The 17,500-nt window shown below is 43.9% G+C and overlaps 1 protein-coding gene across 5 annotated transcripts in view; it reads left to right on the top strand.

Annotated features, from left to right (window-relative positions):
• Window positions 1-17,021, top strand: part of LOC126999261 (membrane progestin receptor gamma-like) — a 17,641-nt gene extending 620 nt beyond the window's left edge. Inside the window, exons 2-3 of one of the 5 annotated variants that reach the window (XR_007753176.1) lie at window positions 12,804-16,517; window positions 16,644-16,946. Coding sequence is in view for 2 of the 5 variants with exons in the window: in XM_050861654.1 (XP_050717611.1) it covers window positions 12,911-14,068 (1,158 nt within the window). In the remaining 3 variants the exon portion in view is untranslated. Of the gene's footprint in view, window positions 1-7,606; window positions 7,632-12,803 lie in introns of those variants that run through there. The other 4 variants (XR_007753174.1, XR_007753175.1, XM_050861653.1 and 1 more) reach the window with 4 other exon arrangements.
• The last annotated feature ends 479 nt before the right edge of the window (window positions 17,022-17,500 follow it).

The following is a 17,500-nucleotide window of genomic DNA, read 5'->3' as shown; positions in this document are numbered from 1 at the left end:
AAACTCTCGACTTTTTTTCAAGGCAATTGTATGGAGGAGAGAAGGAGGGGTGGAAGGAAGGGAGGAGGAGGGAGATAAGGAGAGGCGGAGGAAAGAAAGGAGGAAGAGGGAAAGAAGAATGGCTATGGTAGGAGGAGGAGGAGGAGGAGGGAAATAAGTGAAGTATGAGGAGGAGGGGGAGGAAATGCAGGCAGGAATTCAATGATGAGAGAGAGAGAGAGAGAGAGAGAGAGAGAGAGAGAGAGAGAGAGAGAGAGAGAGAGAGTTTCTGATATTAGTATTTTGATCTCAGCATTTTATTCTTGTCAGGAGCATTCTGTGTGTGTGTGTGTGTGTGTGTGTGTGTGTGTGAGAGAGAGGGGTGACGACAGGTACCTATCTTTTTACGTGATGTAAGTAATTAAAATGACACACACATATTACTGGATTTTTTTATGAAATTGAGTGAAGTTTCATAATAATTAGTCACACACACACACACACACGGGATTAGTAACCTTGAAATAATAAACTGTGTGTGTGTGTGTGTGTGTGTGTGTGTGTGTGTGTGTGTTCTTACCTAATTGTATTTTCACAGGATTGAGTCAAGCTCGTTTTGTCCCGTCTTTTTACATCAATTCATCAAACTTTTCTTTAAAACTATGAATACTTTTGACACACACAACTTCTTCCGGCAGCGCGTTCCATTTATCTATCGCTCGATCCGGGAAACTGTACTTTTTAACTTTCTTTAACCTCTTGTATAGCTTTTTGCTGTGTCCTCTTACGGATGATTGAGTAGGTATTACGTATTCATTTACATCTATCTTCTCTCTTCCTTCAACACATTTATACAGCATGATCATGTCCCCTCTTTCTCTTCTTTCTGTGAGGGTAGGCAGTTGTAGTTTCTTCATTCATAGCGGAGATCTCTTAGACTTGGTACCCACCTCGTGGCTGCTCTTTGTACCTTCTCTATATTCTCTATGTGTTTTGTCAAATGGGGGTTCCATACTAATGCTGCATACTCAAGCGCAGGACGTATATGAATGATGTAATTATTTTCTTTACCATTTCCTCATCAATATAAGTAAACGCTACTCTCATATTTGCTAGTAAATCATGCATATTCCTTACTTTCTCCTGTATATGCTCTTCTGGTGACAGTCTTATTTATAACTACTCCCAGATCTTTTTCTTTTTCAGACTAGTAATCTGTCATTTCCTAATTTATATTCCCAGTCTGGTCTCATTCCACTCTCACCAAACTTTATTACATGACCATCTGCCACTTTTGGCTCCATTCATATAGCTTTGCCAGATCGTTTTGAAGCTCCAACCATGAATTTTCCGTATTCTCTGTATTTTCGCGTCGTAGGCAAATATGTTCATATAGCTCTCATTTTCTATATTGTCATTTATGTAATTTATATACACCAGGAACATAATAGCTGCCAACACTGAGCCCTGCGGTACACCGCTTGTTACTTCCTTCCAGGTGTGTGTGTGTGTGTGTGTGTGTCAGGTTACTTACTGAGAGACAAAAGGAAAAAAAATACACGTAACAGATACAAGGAAAAGAAAGTCACATGAGAGAGAGAGAGAGAGAGAGAGAGAGAGAGAGAGAGAGAGAGGCCACGTGAGGGAGAGAGGAAGAGAGAGATTGTGAGAGCTAGAGAGCTAGTTAAGCCAGGTCAAAGGGAGAGAGAGAGAGAGAGAGAGAGAGAGAGAGAGAGAGAGAGAGAGAGAGAGAGAGAGAGAGAGAGAGAGAGAGAGAGAGAGAGAGGCCTGACACACACACACACACTAGCAAGCCAGATTATGTTCAACAGGTTTGCAATATGAGAAAAAAAAAGTAAAAGACGGTGAAGGAAGAAAGTTGAGTTCCATGAAAGCGTTAAGAAATGCGATGATGATAATAATACATGAGTGAGTGAATAAATGAATAAATAAATGAGAAAATGAATAAATAAGGAGCCTGAATTTGTGTAGTAGTCATGAATAAGAGAATTACTACTACTGCTACTACTACTACTACTACCACCACCACCACTACTACTACTACTACTACTACTACTACTACTACTACTACTACTACTACTACTACTACTACTACTACTACTACTACTACTACTACTACTACTACTACTACTACTACTACTACTACTACTACTACTACTACCACTACTACCACTACTACTACTGTTGATGATAATGTGTGTGAGAGAGAGAGAGAGAGAGAGAGAGAGAGAGAGAGAGAGAGAGAGAGAGAATGTCGGGGGATTCATCATCATTTTCGTCATCATTATCTTTCTTCATCATCATCATCATCATCTTCTTCTTCTTCTTCTTCTTCTTCCTCTTCTATTTGTCTTTGTTTATTTTGCGAGTGTTCTGTTACTTCCTGTGAAAGCCCCTCTCTCTCTCTCTCTCTCTCTCTCTCTCTCTCTCTCTCTCTCTCTCTCTCTCTCTCTCAAGATCCACAATATCTACGTCGCAATATTCCGGTATGGTTACATCTGCCCTCCTGTGTCGTGAGACATCCATCCTGAACTTCGCATCGCGGAACCCAATCTTTACTATCACAGAGTAACTAAGTGAAGCATCTTAGTGTAAAAAAGTGCCAAGGAGGACCCGAAAAGCGATGCAAAGCGGAACAAGTCACAAGAAGAAGAAGAGTGACTTGATATCCTAGTTATATACGCACATACATAAGTCATCATTTGGTTTTATAATAATATAAATAAACTTAGGTGGGACAGATCCCGACAAGCAGTCGACAAACGACACGGTACCGTGTCGAAATTCATTTATGTATACATGATGGGATGTCTCACGATACTGGGATGCCTCATGACACCACACCGGCCTTTACCCCTCTCCTTTTCCTCCCCCTTTTTTCTCCCTCTTTCCCTCCCTCCCTTTCCTTCCTCCCTCCCTCCATATTACACATTACCCTCCAATCCATGCTCCAATCCCATTATCTCTCTCTCTCTCTCTTTCTCTCTCTCTTACGCTGTACATTTTTTTCCTCCATCCCTCCAGATCTCGTCCAACCACGTGCTCTCTCTCTCTCTCTCTCTCTCTCTCTCTCTCTCTCTCTCTCTCTCTCTCTCTCTCATTGGACGTAGTCTATCTTGATTTCCAGAAAGCGTTTGGTAAAGTCCCGCATCATAAATTACTTTACAAATTAAAGCAAATAGGTATTGACGGTCAAGTAAACCAATGGATCGCGAATTGGTTGAGCAACAGACAACAAAGATTGACGGATTTAACTCAGAGTGGGCGCCGGTCACTAGTGGCGTCCCTCAGGGCTCGGTTCTTGGCCCAGTGCTCTTCATTATTTACATCAACGACGTGGATGTTGGACTCAATAACCGCATTAGTAAATTTGCAGACGACACAAAGATTGGTAACTCGGTTCTCACTGACGAAGACAGGCAAAGCCTCCAAGAGGATTTGCACAAAATTTCAGCTTGGTCGGATAGATGGGAGATGCCCTTTAACGTAGACAAGTGCCAGGTCCTTCAAGTTGGAACGAGGAATAAGAAGTTCGATTACGAAATGCGCGGCGTTAAACTCAAAAGCTTTCAATGCGTCAAGGACTTGGGGGTCAAAATTGCGTCAAACCTCAAATTCTCACAGCAATGCATCGATGCAGCAAATAAAGCGAACAGAATGTTGGGCTTCATTAAAAGAAACTTTTTATTTAAGAATAAAGATGTAATACTCCCGCTCTACAACAGTTTAGTCAGACCCCACTTGGAATATGCGGTACAGTTTTGGTCTCCCCACCATGCAAAGGATATTGCTAAATTAGAAGGTGTTCAGCGTCGGGCAACGAAAATGATCCCTTCCTTGCGCAACAAATCCTACGAAGAAAGGCTTTCTACCCTTAACATGTTCTCTTGCTCAATCTTTGAATATCTCTTGAGAAACGTCGCCTCCAAGGAAAACTGATCGAATGTTTTAAAATACTTAATGGTTTCACGAATGTAGACAGATCAACATTGTTTATGATCGATGACACTTTGCGCACGAGGAACAATGGCGTAAAACTCAGATGTAGACAAGTAAATTCAGACTGCACCAAATTTTTCTTCACCAACGTTGTAGTGCGAGAATGGAATAAGGTCCCACCATCAGTGGTCCAGTGTAACACGATTGACTCCTTCAAAAATAAGCTCGACCGTCACTTCCTTCAACTTAATATCAACTTGAGTAGAAATGCAACGTTTTGGAGTCTTCTGATTAATGTAAAATCACTTAGGTTTAAGGACAGACCACCAAGTCTGGACCATGGGGTCTGTGTGGTCTGATTTTCTATGTAAATCTATGTAAATCTCTCTCTCTCTCTCTCTCTCTCTCTCTCTCTCTCTCTCATATTACGTAGTACATTATTCTCTCCATGGCTTCCTCTCCCTACTTCCTTCCCCCAACCCCTCTCCCTCTCTCCATCCTGCTCTTTCTCCCTCTGCCTTCCCTCTTTCTCCTCCCCTCCATCCATCCCTTCCTCCCTCCCCTCCTTTCTTCCCTCCGTACCTCTTTCTCCCACCTTGATCTCTCTCTCTCTCTCTCTCTCTCTCTCTCTCTCTCTCTCTCTCTCTCTCCTCCAAGTAAATAAATAAGACGCACATCGGAAGTCTCCATGTGTGTGTGTGCGTGTGTGTGTGTGTGTGTGTGGACGGACCGGTTTCTTAATCACAGGTCTACGCAATAGCCTGAATATTTCTTTGTTTGTATGTTTGTATTTGCTGATCTTGTTTGCAATTCGAATGTTCTTGTTTGTTTCTCTTATCGGTGTGTGTGTGTGTGTGTGTGTGTGTGTGTGTGTGTGTGTGTGTGTGTGTGTTTGAAAAAGTGTGTGTGTGTGTGTGTGTGTGTGTGTGTGTGTGTGTGTGTGTGTGTGTGTGTTTAAAAAAGTGTTTGTGTGTGTGTGTGTGTTTGAAAAAGTGTGTGTGTGTGTGTGTGTGTGTGTGTGTGTGTGTGTGTGTGTGTGTGTGTGTGTGTGTGTGTGTGTGTGTGTGTGTCCTTCCTCCTTTCTCTTCCAATTCTTGTTCTATCAGTTGGAGATTATTATTGTTGTTTTTGTCGTCGTTTTTGTTGTTGTTCTTCGTGTTCTTTAACTTTCACATCTTGTTCGTGGTCCTCCAGTCGCTGATCTCCGTCGTCATCGTCATCGCCTGCTGCTAATACTTTCTAGCAGTAGCATTTTCACTTGTTGCTCTTCCGCCTATTTTCTGACTTTTCTTGTTTTTTTCCTTTCTCTTCTTTATCTTCTACTTTTTTATTTACACTAGAATTTCTTCTACTACTACTACTACTACTACTACTACTACTACTACTACTACTACTACTACTACTACTACTACTACTACTACTACTACTACTACTACAGCTGCTGGTACTAGTTTATTCTGGGAATTGTGTATGCATGTTATTGTGTGTGTGTGTGTGTGTGTGTGTTTGAAAATGTGTGTGTGTGTGTGTGTGTGTGTGTGTGTGTGTGTGTGTGTGTGTGTGTGTGTGTGTGTGTGTGTTATTGTGTGTGTGTATTTGAAAATGTGTGTGTGTGTGTGTGTGTGTGTGTGTGTGTGTGTGTGTGTGTGTGTTATTGTGTGGGTGGGTGTGGGTGTTATTGTGTGGGTGGGTGTGCGTGTGTGTGTTTAGAAATGTGTGTGTGTGTGTGTGGAAGTTTGCATGGCTGATTTTGTTGCTAAGGCAATGTTATGTTTACCTCTCTCTCTCTCTCTCTCTCTCTCTCTCTCTCTCTCTGTGACTTGCTCTTTTCTGCCTCCCACACCTTCCTCTTCCTTCTCTTCATCCTTTTCATGCATAATTCCTCCTAATCCTCCTCCTCCTCCTCCTGCTTCGCCTCTGTCTCCTCCACAGTTCCTTGCTATCTTTTCTTATTCCCCTTCCTCTTCGTCTCAGTTAATTTATTTTATTCCCCCTCCTCTTGCATCTCCTCCTCTTCCTCTTCCTCCTCTTCCTCATTATCAGTTTCATTATCATCATCTTATATCTCTTCATTTTCATCTTGTTTTCTTCTTTTCTTTTTCTTCATTATCTTTTCTCCTTGTTCTTGTTCTTCTTGTTCTTGTTCTTGTTCTTGTTCTTCTTCTTCTTCTTCTGCTTCTCCTTCTTCTTCCTTTTTCTTCTTCTTTTTTCTTCTTCTTCTTCAGTCACTTAATTATATAGACGAGCTGAAACTCAAAGCATAAAAAAAACAGTCACATTTCTTTCCCGTACACGAACGCGCGCTGATTTTAGTTAATTGATATCTCAAAGGGACGAATTTGGTGCTCATATTGCCGCAGAGCTTGTCGGACCTTCGTCTTCGGAAGAGTGAACGCGACTACGAGAAGCAAATAGTGCGTGTCAAGACTAACACCACCCATTTTTATTACACAGTATATGCATGAAAACAAAAAAGAAAGTTAAAGCCAATATTGGTCCCCTGACCGATGAGGCCGGACCACCATCCCGGGACAGTCAACACTTGCCCGGAATCCTCAACAGTAACTTGGCGTTTGTGTTCACGATTGAGAACGGAGACCCTTCCCGAGGGTTTTATCCCACCAAAGTGGACCACGCCCCTGGATATAGGCACAGTATGTGACCAAGATGTGAAAAAGTGCGTGGACAAACTCGATACGAACAAGTCGACGGGACCCGACAACTTTTCTCCGCGGTTATTGAAGGAACCCAAACATCAAATACTCCAGCCACTTTCCATACAGCATATGCTATATGTTACCGCCCGGCAAGGTCAGTTGATGGATAAGAAAAAACCCGTCTGTCTGATGCGAGCTCGGATTATATCTATTAAACTTGTCAATTGAAATGTATGCTATCATGTCACAAGCATCAACTATCCTTATATTCATCATAATTTCCCATCAGTGATAACCGATAGCCATTCACTTGTCTGACTTGTGTGCAAAGAACAGCATAGGGGGCATTGTAACACCTTCTGTTGAACTTACACTTTTCGGGGTCTGCTGAGCACCCAGGGCTCTCCGGCACTCGTTCGTCCTCCTACAGAGGCAGAAAGCGGTCGGGAAAACACGTCTTCCCGTCACCGATTCCCCCAGCAGTCTGCCTCTCCTTCGGACCAAAATTTTCTCCTTCAAGTCGCTTACTCAGGACAGAACAAGGGCGCCTTTGCCTAATAGATTTTGTAACCTCTGTGACCGTAACGTCATAACCTCTCTTTTTCCCTTATTCCTTTCTCCCGTTACTTCTCTCACCTCCCTCCACTTCATCGCCTCCCTCATCCCCTCTATTTCTTCACTTCGCCCCGCGGCGATAAAAATATATATAACCGGCCACTTCAACTCAACAAGGTCCCCGGAGACTTCATACAGCAAACGTCTTCGCGTTCGGAAAAAAAGAGATAAGAGCGTTGCCTCAAACTACAGACTGATAAGTCTGGCATCAGTGAGAAGGTTATTAGAGATAAACTTGTCAAGCTTCTAGAAGGCAAGGTAAATTGGGTGCACACGCCCGCTATGGCTGCGCGGGAAGGCGGTATTATTTCCGTCGCATTGGCCCTTGAGCCTGTGGTGGGCAGGAACCCAGTTTTCCAGGGACACAGGGAAAGTGTAACATCCGGATTACAACAGTTTACCTTCCCCAGATTTCACAAGGTATTTTATCGACCAGTTCGAAAGGGAGGATGCACAGCTGGGTGAGCTGTACGCCGATTACCCGGGGCGGGATTCGAATCCTGGCCCGGGAATTCGTAGCTAGTCACGCTAGTCAGTTCACTACGGGTTACCTAGAAGGTAACACTGTGGCTTCAGAAAGCCAGCACGGTTTCAGAAATAAGTGCTCCTGCTTACCCAACGTGTTGGTCTTGTTGGACGGTGTTTATGAAAACTGGAAGAAGCACATTCCTAGCGCATGACATAAAATTACATACACTTACAGAAAGCCTTTCGCAAGGTATGCGTCTCAGTGTCAAAGTGCACCTAGCACGGATCGCTGGACCTGGGTTCGACGCCCGGCCCGGGCCGTCGGCGCGCAGCCCAACCAGCTGTTCATCCTTCCTTGACGGCTGGTCGATAAATGGCTACCTGGAGAAACATCGGAGAGGTAAACCGTTGCAACACGCGGTGTCACACTGGCCCTGCGTCCCGGGGTGATGAGTTATTTCCAGCCACAGGTTCAAAGGCCAGTGCGACGACGATGAGCACCGAGGTCACGCCCAGCCTAAGTGTATGCCCATAACTTTACTTACATTGCTTTGACAAGTTACCAAACGAACGACTCCTTAAGAATTTACAACCATCGAGTATTGGAGACAATCTGACTGCATCATAAGATATTGACCCACCGGGAGAAAACAACGAGTGTTACTTAACCGGCAGCCTTCTGAGTGGCTCCAGTCAGCGGACTATCGCAAGGGTCAGGTCCATTCCATCCCATTAATCATTTACATCAACGACTTAGAAACAGGACTGAAATCCTCCCTAACGATGTTTGCTGATGACACCAAAGTGGGTGGAACGGCCCTCACTATTGTGAAATCATCGAAAAAGACCTTACCCACAATATTTAGTGGTCAGAAAAGTGGCAAATGTCATTCAACGTTGATAAATGGAAAGTCATGCACTTTGGGTCCAGAAATAGTTACCATACATACAACATAAATGGGCAGCCTCTGCAGGTCGGATCTTGGGATTCACTATCATCAGTGACCTGAAACATACAAAGTCTTGAAACATACAAAGTAAGTCTCCCTGTAAAAGAGTTAATACAATGTTCGAGTTCATAGCGAGGTATTATGAATGTAGAACATCGGAAGTAATATTATCATTGTATAATTTTCTGGTGAGCCCTCACCTGGTATATGCAGTGTAGTTCTGGTTTCCTAGAAACAGGAAAGACTTCGAGTTACATTTGAGAATGAATTGACTACGAAAATGATATCATCGTTGAGGGCCCAACCGTTTGAAGAGCGTCTCAGGGACTCCAGACCTTCACGATGAAAAAAGAGACGACTGCGAAGAAATTAGATACAAGTCTTCAAATACCGGAAGAAGTTCAGTAACGTCGATCACTTCCAAGCTTATCGCGTACAACACTAACCCGAAAACTATAAATAACGATCCAGCATTTCAAGCGAGGCGAGGCAGTGCAGTCATCGGCAGGAGATAGTTCTCGAAGACAGTCATCCGCCACTGAAACAATTTTCCTGCAGAAGTAGTTAGTGCAAGAACGATCAACTCTTTAAAATATCGCCCTGACCGTCGTTTTGCTGCGTCAGAGTGAAGTTGACGGCCCCGCAGGTCCACAGAGCAGGTGCTTTGATATGTCCGGCAGGTCCCTGGTGTACCCGACGAACCAAGCACGCAGCCTCGTCCCAAGCCAAGATGTTTTCTGTTGCCTTCTCTTCGATTTTTTCCATGTGTCCATGTTTATTCTACACACCTTCCCACTCACTTTCTTATCTACTTTTTCTTCTACTTCCTCCTTATCCTCCTCTCCTTCCTCCTCCTCCTCCTCCTCCTCTCCTTTCTCTTTTTCCTCCTCCTCCTCCTCCTCCTCCTCTCCTTTCTCTTCTTCCTCCTCCTCCTCCTCCTCCTCCTCCTCCAACTCCTCCTCCTCTCCTTTCTCTTTTTCCTCCTCCTCCTCCTCCTCCTCCTCCTCTCCTTTCTCTTTTTCCTCCTCCTCCTCCTCCTCATTGAATCTTAAAAATATCAGAAAAGTTGAATGGCTTTATCTCACTTCTTTTGCATCAGACTTGGTCATGAACTTCTCTCTCTCTCTCTCTCTCTCTCTCTCTCTCTCTCTCTCTCTCTCTCTCTCTCTCTCTCTCTCTCTCTCTCTCTCTCTCTCTCCGTGACCTTTCCATCATCTGTCTAGTTTATTCGACTGACAGCAATACCCGCCTCCCCCCACCCCTCTCTCTCTCTCTCTCTCTCTCTCTCTCTCTCTCTCTCTCTCTCTCTCTCTCTCTCTCTCTCTCTCTCTCTCTCTCGTGCTGTCTCGTGCTGTCTCCGAGTGTGTGTGTGTGTGAGAGAGAGAGAGAGAGAGAGAGAGAGAGAGAGAGAGAGAGAGAGAGAGAGAGAGAGAGAGAGAGAGAGAGAGAGAGAGAGAGAGAGGTGCCACTTATTATCATGCATTTTTTTTTTTTATGCAGAAAATGTATCAGGTATAACTTGTTCTTTACTTTCTCTTTTTCACTTTCTCTCTTTCCCCTCACCCAGCGAGCGCACGAGCCAGAGAGAGAGAAGAGAGAGAGAGAGAGAGCGAGAGAGAAGTGTTACCTGTCCGATTAGAATTCTCTCTCTCTCTCTCTCTCTCTCTCTCTCTCTCTCTCTCTCTCTCTCTCTCTCTCTCTCTCTCTACCACAGTCACATGATATCCTGTTTTACGATTACAAACACAAACAACAACAACTCGTCTTCCTCCTCTTCCCCCTCCTTCTCCTCCTCCTCCTCCTCCTACTACTACTACTACTACTACTACTACTTCTACTACTACTTCTACTGTGTTTTTAAGTTACAGAATATTTAATACATTTTTTCAACTCACATCACAATCCAGAGAGAGAGAGAGAGAGAGAGAGAGAGAGAGAGAGAGAGAGAGAGAGAGCATAATACGGTAGGCTTAAAAAAACAATTTGTCCTCTCTCTCTCTCTCTCTCTCTCTCTCTCTCTCTCTCTCTCTCAACAGTGCCTCTTTAGTACTTAAAGTTTAGAGGTGAAGTAATGTATTAGAGAAAATGTACTAAGAGGAGGAGGAGGAGGAGGAGGAGGAGGAATAAAGAAGAAGAAGAAGAAGAAGAAGAAGAAGAAGAAGAAGAAGAAGAAGAAGAAGAAGAAGAAGAAGGAGGAGGAGGAGATGACAGGAATAAGACAAGGTGACGGTAGGAAGAGGCAGAGGAGGAAGAAGAAGAAGAAGAAGAAGAGAAGTGACGGTATGAATAGGAAGATGAAGAGGAGGAAGAGGAGGAAGAAGAAGAGGAGGAAGAGGAAGAAGAAGGTGGAGGTGGAAAAGGAAAAAAAAAGAAAAGAAAAAAAACAGGTGACGTCAGAAGAAGGAAGAAGAGGAGGAGGAGGAGGAGGAGGAGGAGGATCAGAGGCAAGAGGAAGAGAGGAAGAGGAAGATAATGATGATAATGAATAAGAGGAAAGAATGGCAAGAATGAGTGAAAGGAGGAAGAGGAAGAAGACGACGAGGAGGAGGAGGAGAAGGAGGAGGAGCAGAAGAAGGAGGACTAGGTGGAGGAGGAAGAAGAAAAAAAAAGAGGAGGAGGAGGAGGAGAAGTTGATGGGAGGCAGACAGCGAGGTGATGGTGTGAGGAGGAGGAGGAGGAGGAGGAGGAGGAGGAGGAGGAAGGGAGACTGTGAGGAGGAGGAGGAGGAAGGGAGACTGTGAGGAGGAGGAGGAGGAAGGGAGACTGTGAGAAGGAGGAGGAAGAGGAGAAGGAGGAGGAGGAAGGAGACTGAGAAGGAGGAGGAGGAGAGGAGGAGGAGGAGGAGGAGGAAGGAGACTGTGAGGAGGGAGGAAGGAGGAGGAGGAGGAGAGACAGAGAGAGAGAGAGAGAGAGAGAGAGAGAGAGAGAGAGAGAGAGAGAGAGAGAGAGAGAGAGGTAATCCCGAGTTTTGATTATTTTTTCCGTGTTAGTCAATCTCTCTCTCTCTCTCTCTCTCTCTCTCTCTCATTCCCTACAGGTGTGAGGCAGGTGTTCAAATGAGTGGCACAGATGACACACACACACACACACACACACACACACACACACACACACACACACACACACCTCAGCTAATCGCTTACTTTTCTTAAAATTTTATCTTCCCAACTGACTGAGATATTTGCTGTTGCCTTAGACATCCCGAAAGCTTTTGACACGTTCTATCCTTCTCTCTGTACCTCTTTCTCCTGTTTCCTTTCACGTCGATCTATCTTTGCTGCTGCTCTTCCCCTAATGCTGTCAACAGGTGTTCCGCGAGGCTTTAGTCTTTCTCCCTCTGTATATCGTTCATTAATTATTTTCTTCCCACAACAAACTGTTCTGTCCACCCCTACGCTGGTGACTCTACTCTGCATTACTCAACATCTTTTGACAGAAGACCCTCCCAACAGTGATTACAGGACTCAAGCCTGAACGCTACAGAACGCTTAACCTCTGACCTCGTGCTATCATTTCTGAATGGCGCAGAAGGAACTTGGTGCCCTACAGTTCTTTTACCCCTCTCACGATGTCTGTTAAGAAGAGCCTGGTCCGTCCTCGCTATGGAATATGCATCTCATGTCAGGGGAGGCTCTACACTCCCAGCCCTCTTGAACAGAGTGGAGTCAAAAAAGGCTCTTCGTCTCATCAACTCTCCTCCTCGATCTTACTTACAGTCTTTTACTTCTCAAACTCCGCCGATATGTTGCATCTCTTTCTGTCTTATCGACATATCAATGCTGACTGCTCTTCTGAACTTGCTGACTGCTGCCTCCACATCTCCCGCGGCTCCGCTGCACACGACTTTCTATTGTGGCTCATCCCTATGCTATCCAAATCCCTTATGCAAGAGTTAGCGAACATCTTCATTCTTTCATCCCTTTCGCTGGCAAACTCTGGAACAACCTTCCTTCGCCTGTATATCCTCCTGCCTACGACTTGAACACTTTCAGGAAGGGATTATCAACGCATCACCAACCGATTCTGACCCACTCTCGGCTCCCTCAGCTGTCCACTCTTTGCAGGAGCAGCGCCAGCAGGCCGTTTTGTATCTCCTTCATTTTTATCCCTTGAGATATGCCTCCTGTACTGTAAAAAATGTAAGACACCTTCCCAATCTGTCTCCCTTGGCCAGGTATGATGGACAGGTGACCAAAGCCTTCGCGGAGGTAGTCACCACTGCCCCACCACCACCATCGCCACCACACCGCTGCCGCCTCCACCACCACCACCACCACCACCATGCTCTCGAACATCGGCTACGTGACGGGTCGGCTGCGGGAGGCCAGGAACGTGACGGGGAGGCTGAGGGAGGCCGGCCGGGTGTCCATCAAGAGGGTGGAGGAGGTCTCTGAGTCGCTGCGGGAGCCGGGCATCATCACGGGCTACAGGCACGAGAACTGCTCCGTGCTGCAAGCCGTGGCCTCGCTCTTCAACGCCACCAACGAGACGGTCAACTTCTGGACGCATTTCCTCGCCGCCGTCTACTTCGCGTGGCTCGCCGTCTCCCTCTCCTCCATGCTTCCCCTCTTCTCCGACGTGTACCTCCACCCCCTGACCTGTTACCTCATCGCGGCCTGCTGCTACCCCCTGACCTCCTGCCTCGCCCACGCCTTCTCCTGCCTCTCCATCACGGCCACGCACGTCTGCTTCTTCGTGGATTACCTGGCGATCTCCATGTACAGCTGGGCCGTCGCCTACCTCTACTACGGCTACTGCTTCCCACCGGAGTTCCGCGGGACATGGTTCTCCTCGGCCTTTCTCCCAGTGGCCGCGGTCAACTCAATCTTAGCGACGCTCTGTGCCAGCCAGTCGCGGTTTATCAGTGACTTACACCCGCAGAAGGCGTTGAGAGTACTGGCCTTTGTGGTGCCTTACGTATGGGACTCGATTCCTCTCTTCTTCTGGCTTAGCTCCTGCGGGGAGGGCTCGTGCGGAGAATCCAGACTCTACCATCTGAGCCAGGTCGCGTGTGTGGTGGTAGCGTCCTTCTTCTACGGCTCCCATATCCCAGAACGCCTCGCACCGGGCCGCTTTGACTACGTGGGGCATTCGCATAACATCCTGCACGTGTTTAGCATCCTAGGGACCAATGAGCAACTCAGGGCGGTACTCCTTGACTTGCAACGACGACGAGAGGAGCTACATGTCGCGTCGTGGCTCCCGTCGCCGCTCTGGGCCACGCGCGCGACGCCTCTTCTTCTGTTGGCGAACCTCGGGATTGTTTTGTTCTTCACGCTCCGTCTCTCGCGGCCCTCGCACTCCCCCTCCTCCTCCGCCGCCGCTTCTTCTTGTTCTTCGTGTTCTTGTTCCTGTTCTTGTTCCTCGTCTTCCTCCTCTTCTTCCTCCTCTTCTTCTTCGCCCGTCACCCATACAGCTGATCATTTCAAAGTACAGTAACCAACCCGCTCCTCCTCGTTCTTGCTCTTGTTTTTGTTTTTCTTCGTCTTCCTCCTCCTCCTCCTCCTCCTCTTCGGTTTGCTTCATCTTCCTCCCCTTCCCTCTTCCTCCTCCTCCTCAGCCACTACCACATTTGCTGAACACACACACACACACACACACACACACACACACACACACACACACACACACTCCCTCGTCACTGGCTCTTCCCCGCCAATCAAAAAAAGCACAAATGAATCCAAGAGAAAGTATTGAAGAAATGTTGGAGAGAAAAAAAACGTTTATAATCGAGTACACAGAAAAAAAGTCGAGAAGATATACGAAAAAAATAATAAAGTTGAGTGCAAGAAAAAGAGAAAAGGAGAGAAAGAGAGGAAGTGTGTATTAACGAAGTCAGATCAAAGGAAAGATGAGTAAAAGAAAGATATGAAAAAAGAAAGAAAACAACAAAAACAAAGGAAAGAGAAGACGACATAGGAAAGGAAACAATTGAAAGGAAAAAGGAAACCAAACAAAATATAAGAAAACAGGAAAAGATACAAGAAAAAAATGATGTAAAGAAAAGAAGCAATTAAGAAAAGACAAGGGAGAAGGAGAGATAAAAAGAAAGATATAAAAAGAGTAAGCAAACAAAAGACAAGAAAATAAGAAAAAAGAAGCAAACGAAAGATGAGGAAAAAAGAAATAAGAAAAAAAAGAAAAATGGAGAACTATTATCATTTGTATCAGAAAAAATGTTAGACAATAAGAATATGAATTGCTTACATAGATTATATATATTACCTTCAATACACATATATATATTTGTATCGCATCTATTTCGTATATATATAAATAGTAGATGTTTGTATGTATATATGTATGTATGGTGTGTCTATACGTGTGTGTGTGTGTGTGTGTGTGTGTGTTGGAGATACTTTTATATATATTTAGTCATTGAAATAATTACTTTCATGGCTAAAGCACTGCCTGATGTGTGTGTGTGTGTGTGTGTGTGTGTGTGTGTTTGGGTACGATATGTTTTTGTTTACGTTGCAGGCGTCGTGTGCTTGCCTGCCAGACGAACGATGATTACTGTTACTGTGAAGTTTGATGTTGTTTCTTGTTCCGTGTGTGTGCGTGTTTTGCTGCCTCACTTTAGCTGTGCCTTAAGCAACTGTGTGTGTGTGTGTGTGTGTGTGTGTGTGTGTGTGTGTGTGTGTGTGTATAACTTAATCTCGAGGTGAAGTAAAAGAAAGGAAGGAAGAGATAAGAGAAAAGAGAAATATGCAGAAGTAACAAAATGATCACTCGAAAATTACGTACGATAACAATAAATTATTATTTAAACAAGTTAGTTTTACAGAAGAGAGATGGCTTAGTCATTATAAACTATATTATTATTATCATTATTATTATTATTATTATTATTATTATTATTATTATTATTATTATTACCAGCAACACTTTCAGAACAATACGGTCTACGGAAAACATGTCGTACCGTAATTTCTCCGCCACTTGACGAGGCAGAAGAAGTCTTAAAAGGGGACAGGCACGAGAGATCAATGGTAATTCACTTATTCATACGCCCATTCAACCTTTTTTTATATATAAACCTTGTGCATTATTCACCTCTGCGTGCGTGTGTCTGTGTGTGGGTATGCGGGGCCGTACCCAGGAGGGGCGGGTCGGGGGGGTCGGACGACCCTATCTCTGCTAAAAGTTCCACTTTCTGAGAAAGTCAAAACGAAATCCGTTTTGACAGCAGGATAATGTCCCAGAAATGTCAGTTTTTCACCCCCTCTCCCGGCTGATTTGGCTTGCTTCTCGCCACTCGCCCCTCAAGTAGCTACAAGGGTTCACATTCAGTGGAAAAAGACCCCCCCCACACACACACACACTTTTTACAGCTCTGGGTACGTCCCCGGGTATGCATGAAAACCCTCTCTTCTTAACTGGATGCACGAAGAGCCGATTATATGAAGAGAAACAACAGGAAAACTATAATATTCTGAAATGTATACAAGTTGATGCGAGACTTAAGTTCTGGGTCTGGGGCCGGCAACCTTTGTAACACTTGATGATGACGATGGTTGAGGTGACAAAAGTGAGAATGAGTGAGTGAAAGGACGAAGAGGAGGAGGAGGAGGAGGAGGAGATTCTCTTTTGTCGCTAAGTATTCTAAATCGGATGGGGTTTTTATTTTATTTTTTTTGTTTGTCAATTGTTTTTTGGCAATTATTATTAAGCGAATTTCTTTTTTTCTTTTTTTTTTTTGTCTTATTTCGAAGCTTGTTTGTCTGTCAGTTCTGTTTTTTGTCCTTGTTTTTTTTGTTGTTATTTTGTATCCAGTATTGTTATTTTTTACCTCACTTATATTGCTATTATCTGTTTTTGTTATTTCTTCTTTGTGCTTTGTTTGTCATTTCTGTTTCTTATTTAATTTTCGTGTTATCTTGTCTAGGTATTCTATTATCTTTTTGTTGAATTTCTGTTTCTTATTTAATTTTTGTGTTATCTTGTCAAGGTATTCTATTATCTTTTTGTTGAATTTCTGTTTCTTATTTAATTTTCGTGTTATCTTGTCTAGGTATTCTATTATCTTTTTGTTGAATTTCTGTTTTGTTTTTCTCTGTTTTTGTGTTTTGTCTGTTACTTTTTGTCTGTGGTTTCTGTTGCTGTTTTTTTCTTTTCTCTTGTTTCTGATGTGACTTCTTTTCGTTTGATGACCTTTTTTTCTTCCTCTTTCTTTATTGCGGCTCAGTGAGAACGTTATATCTTTTTTTTTTTCTATGAAGCATAAAAAAATACCGTAGCGTTAAAGGTTGCCGACCCTAACACACACACACACACACACACACACACACACACACACACACACACACACACACACTAGAATAATTTCGTATGTATGTTTGTATTTGTAATTTGCAGAGGTTGCCGGGATACATGATTCCAACAACATACACATACATACATACATACATACATGGAGACACATAAACATACATAATTATAAGCGTAGATAAAAGACATACAGAAAATACACACATTTTGTACTATACATACCAACATACACATATACATACATACACGTACATACACAGACACATATACATAGACAAAATACAAAAAACATATATAAAAGTTTACCTATAGTGGCTGTTGATATGCATACGACACCATACATAGAAACACACACACACACACACACACACACAGTCAAGTATTTTCCTTCCTAACCTACATTAAACATAACCGAGGATGTGTACGGATGAAACTGATGTATATTGTGAAATGTATACAAGCTAATTCGAATATATGCAAGGACTATAGAAACACCGTATATTATAAACACGCAGAAAGAATTGTTTATTAGTGAAGTCAGATCAAAGAAGAAATGAAAAAAGAAAGATATAAGGAGAGGAAGCAAGCAAAGGATAAGAA

Source organism: Eriocheir sinensis, chromosome 16, assembly GCF_024679095.1.
Source record: "Eriocheir sinensis breed Jianghai 21 chromosome 16, ASM2467909v1, whole genome shotgun sequence".
Taxonomy (NCBI): domain Eukaryota; kingdom Metazoa; phylum Arthropoda; class Malacostraca; order Decapoda; family Varunidae; genus Eriocheir; species Eriocheir sinensis.
This window is presented reverse-complemented; position numbering and strand designations above follow the sequence as displayed.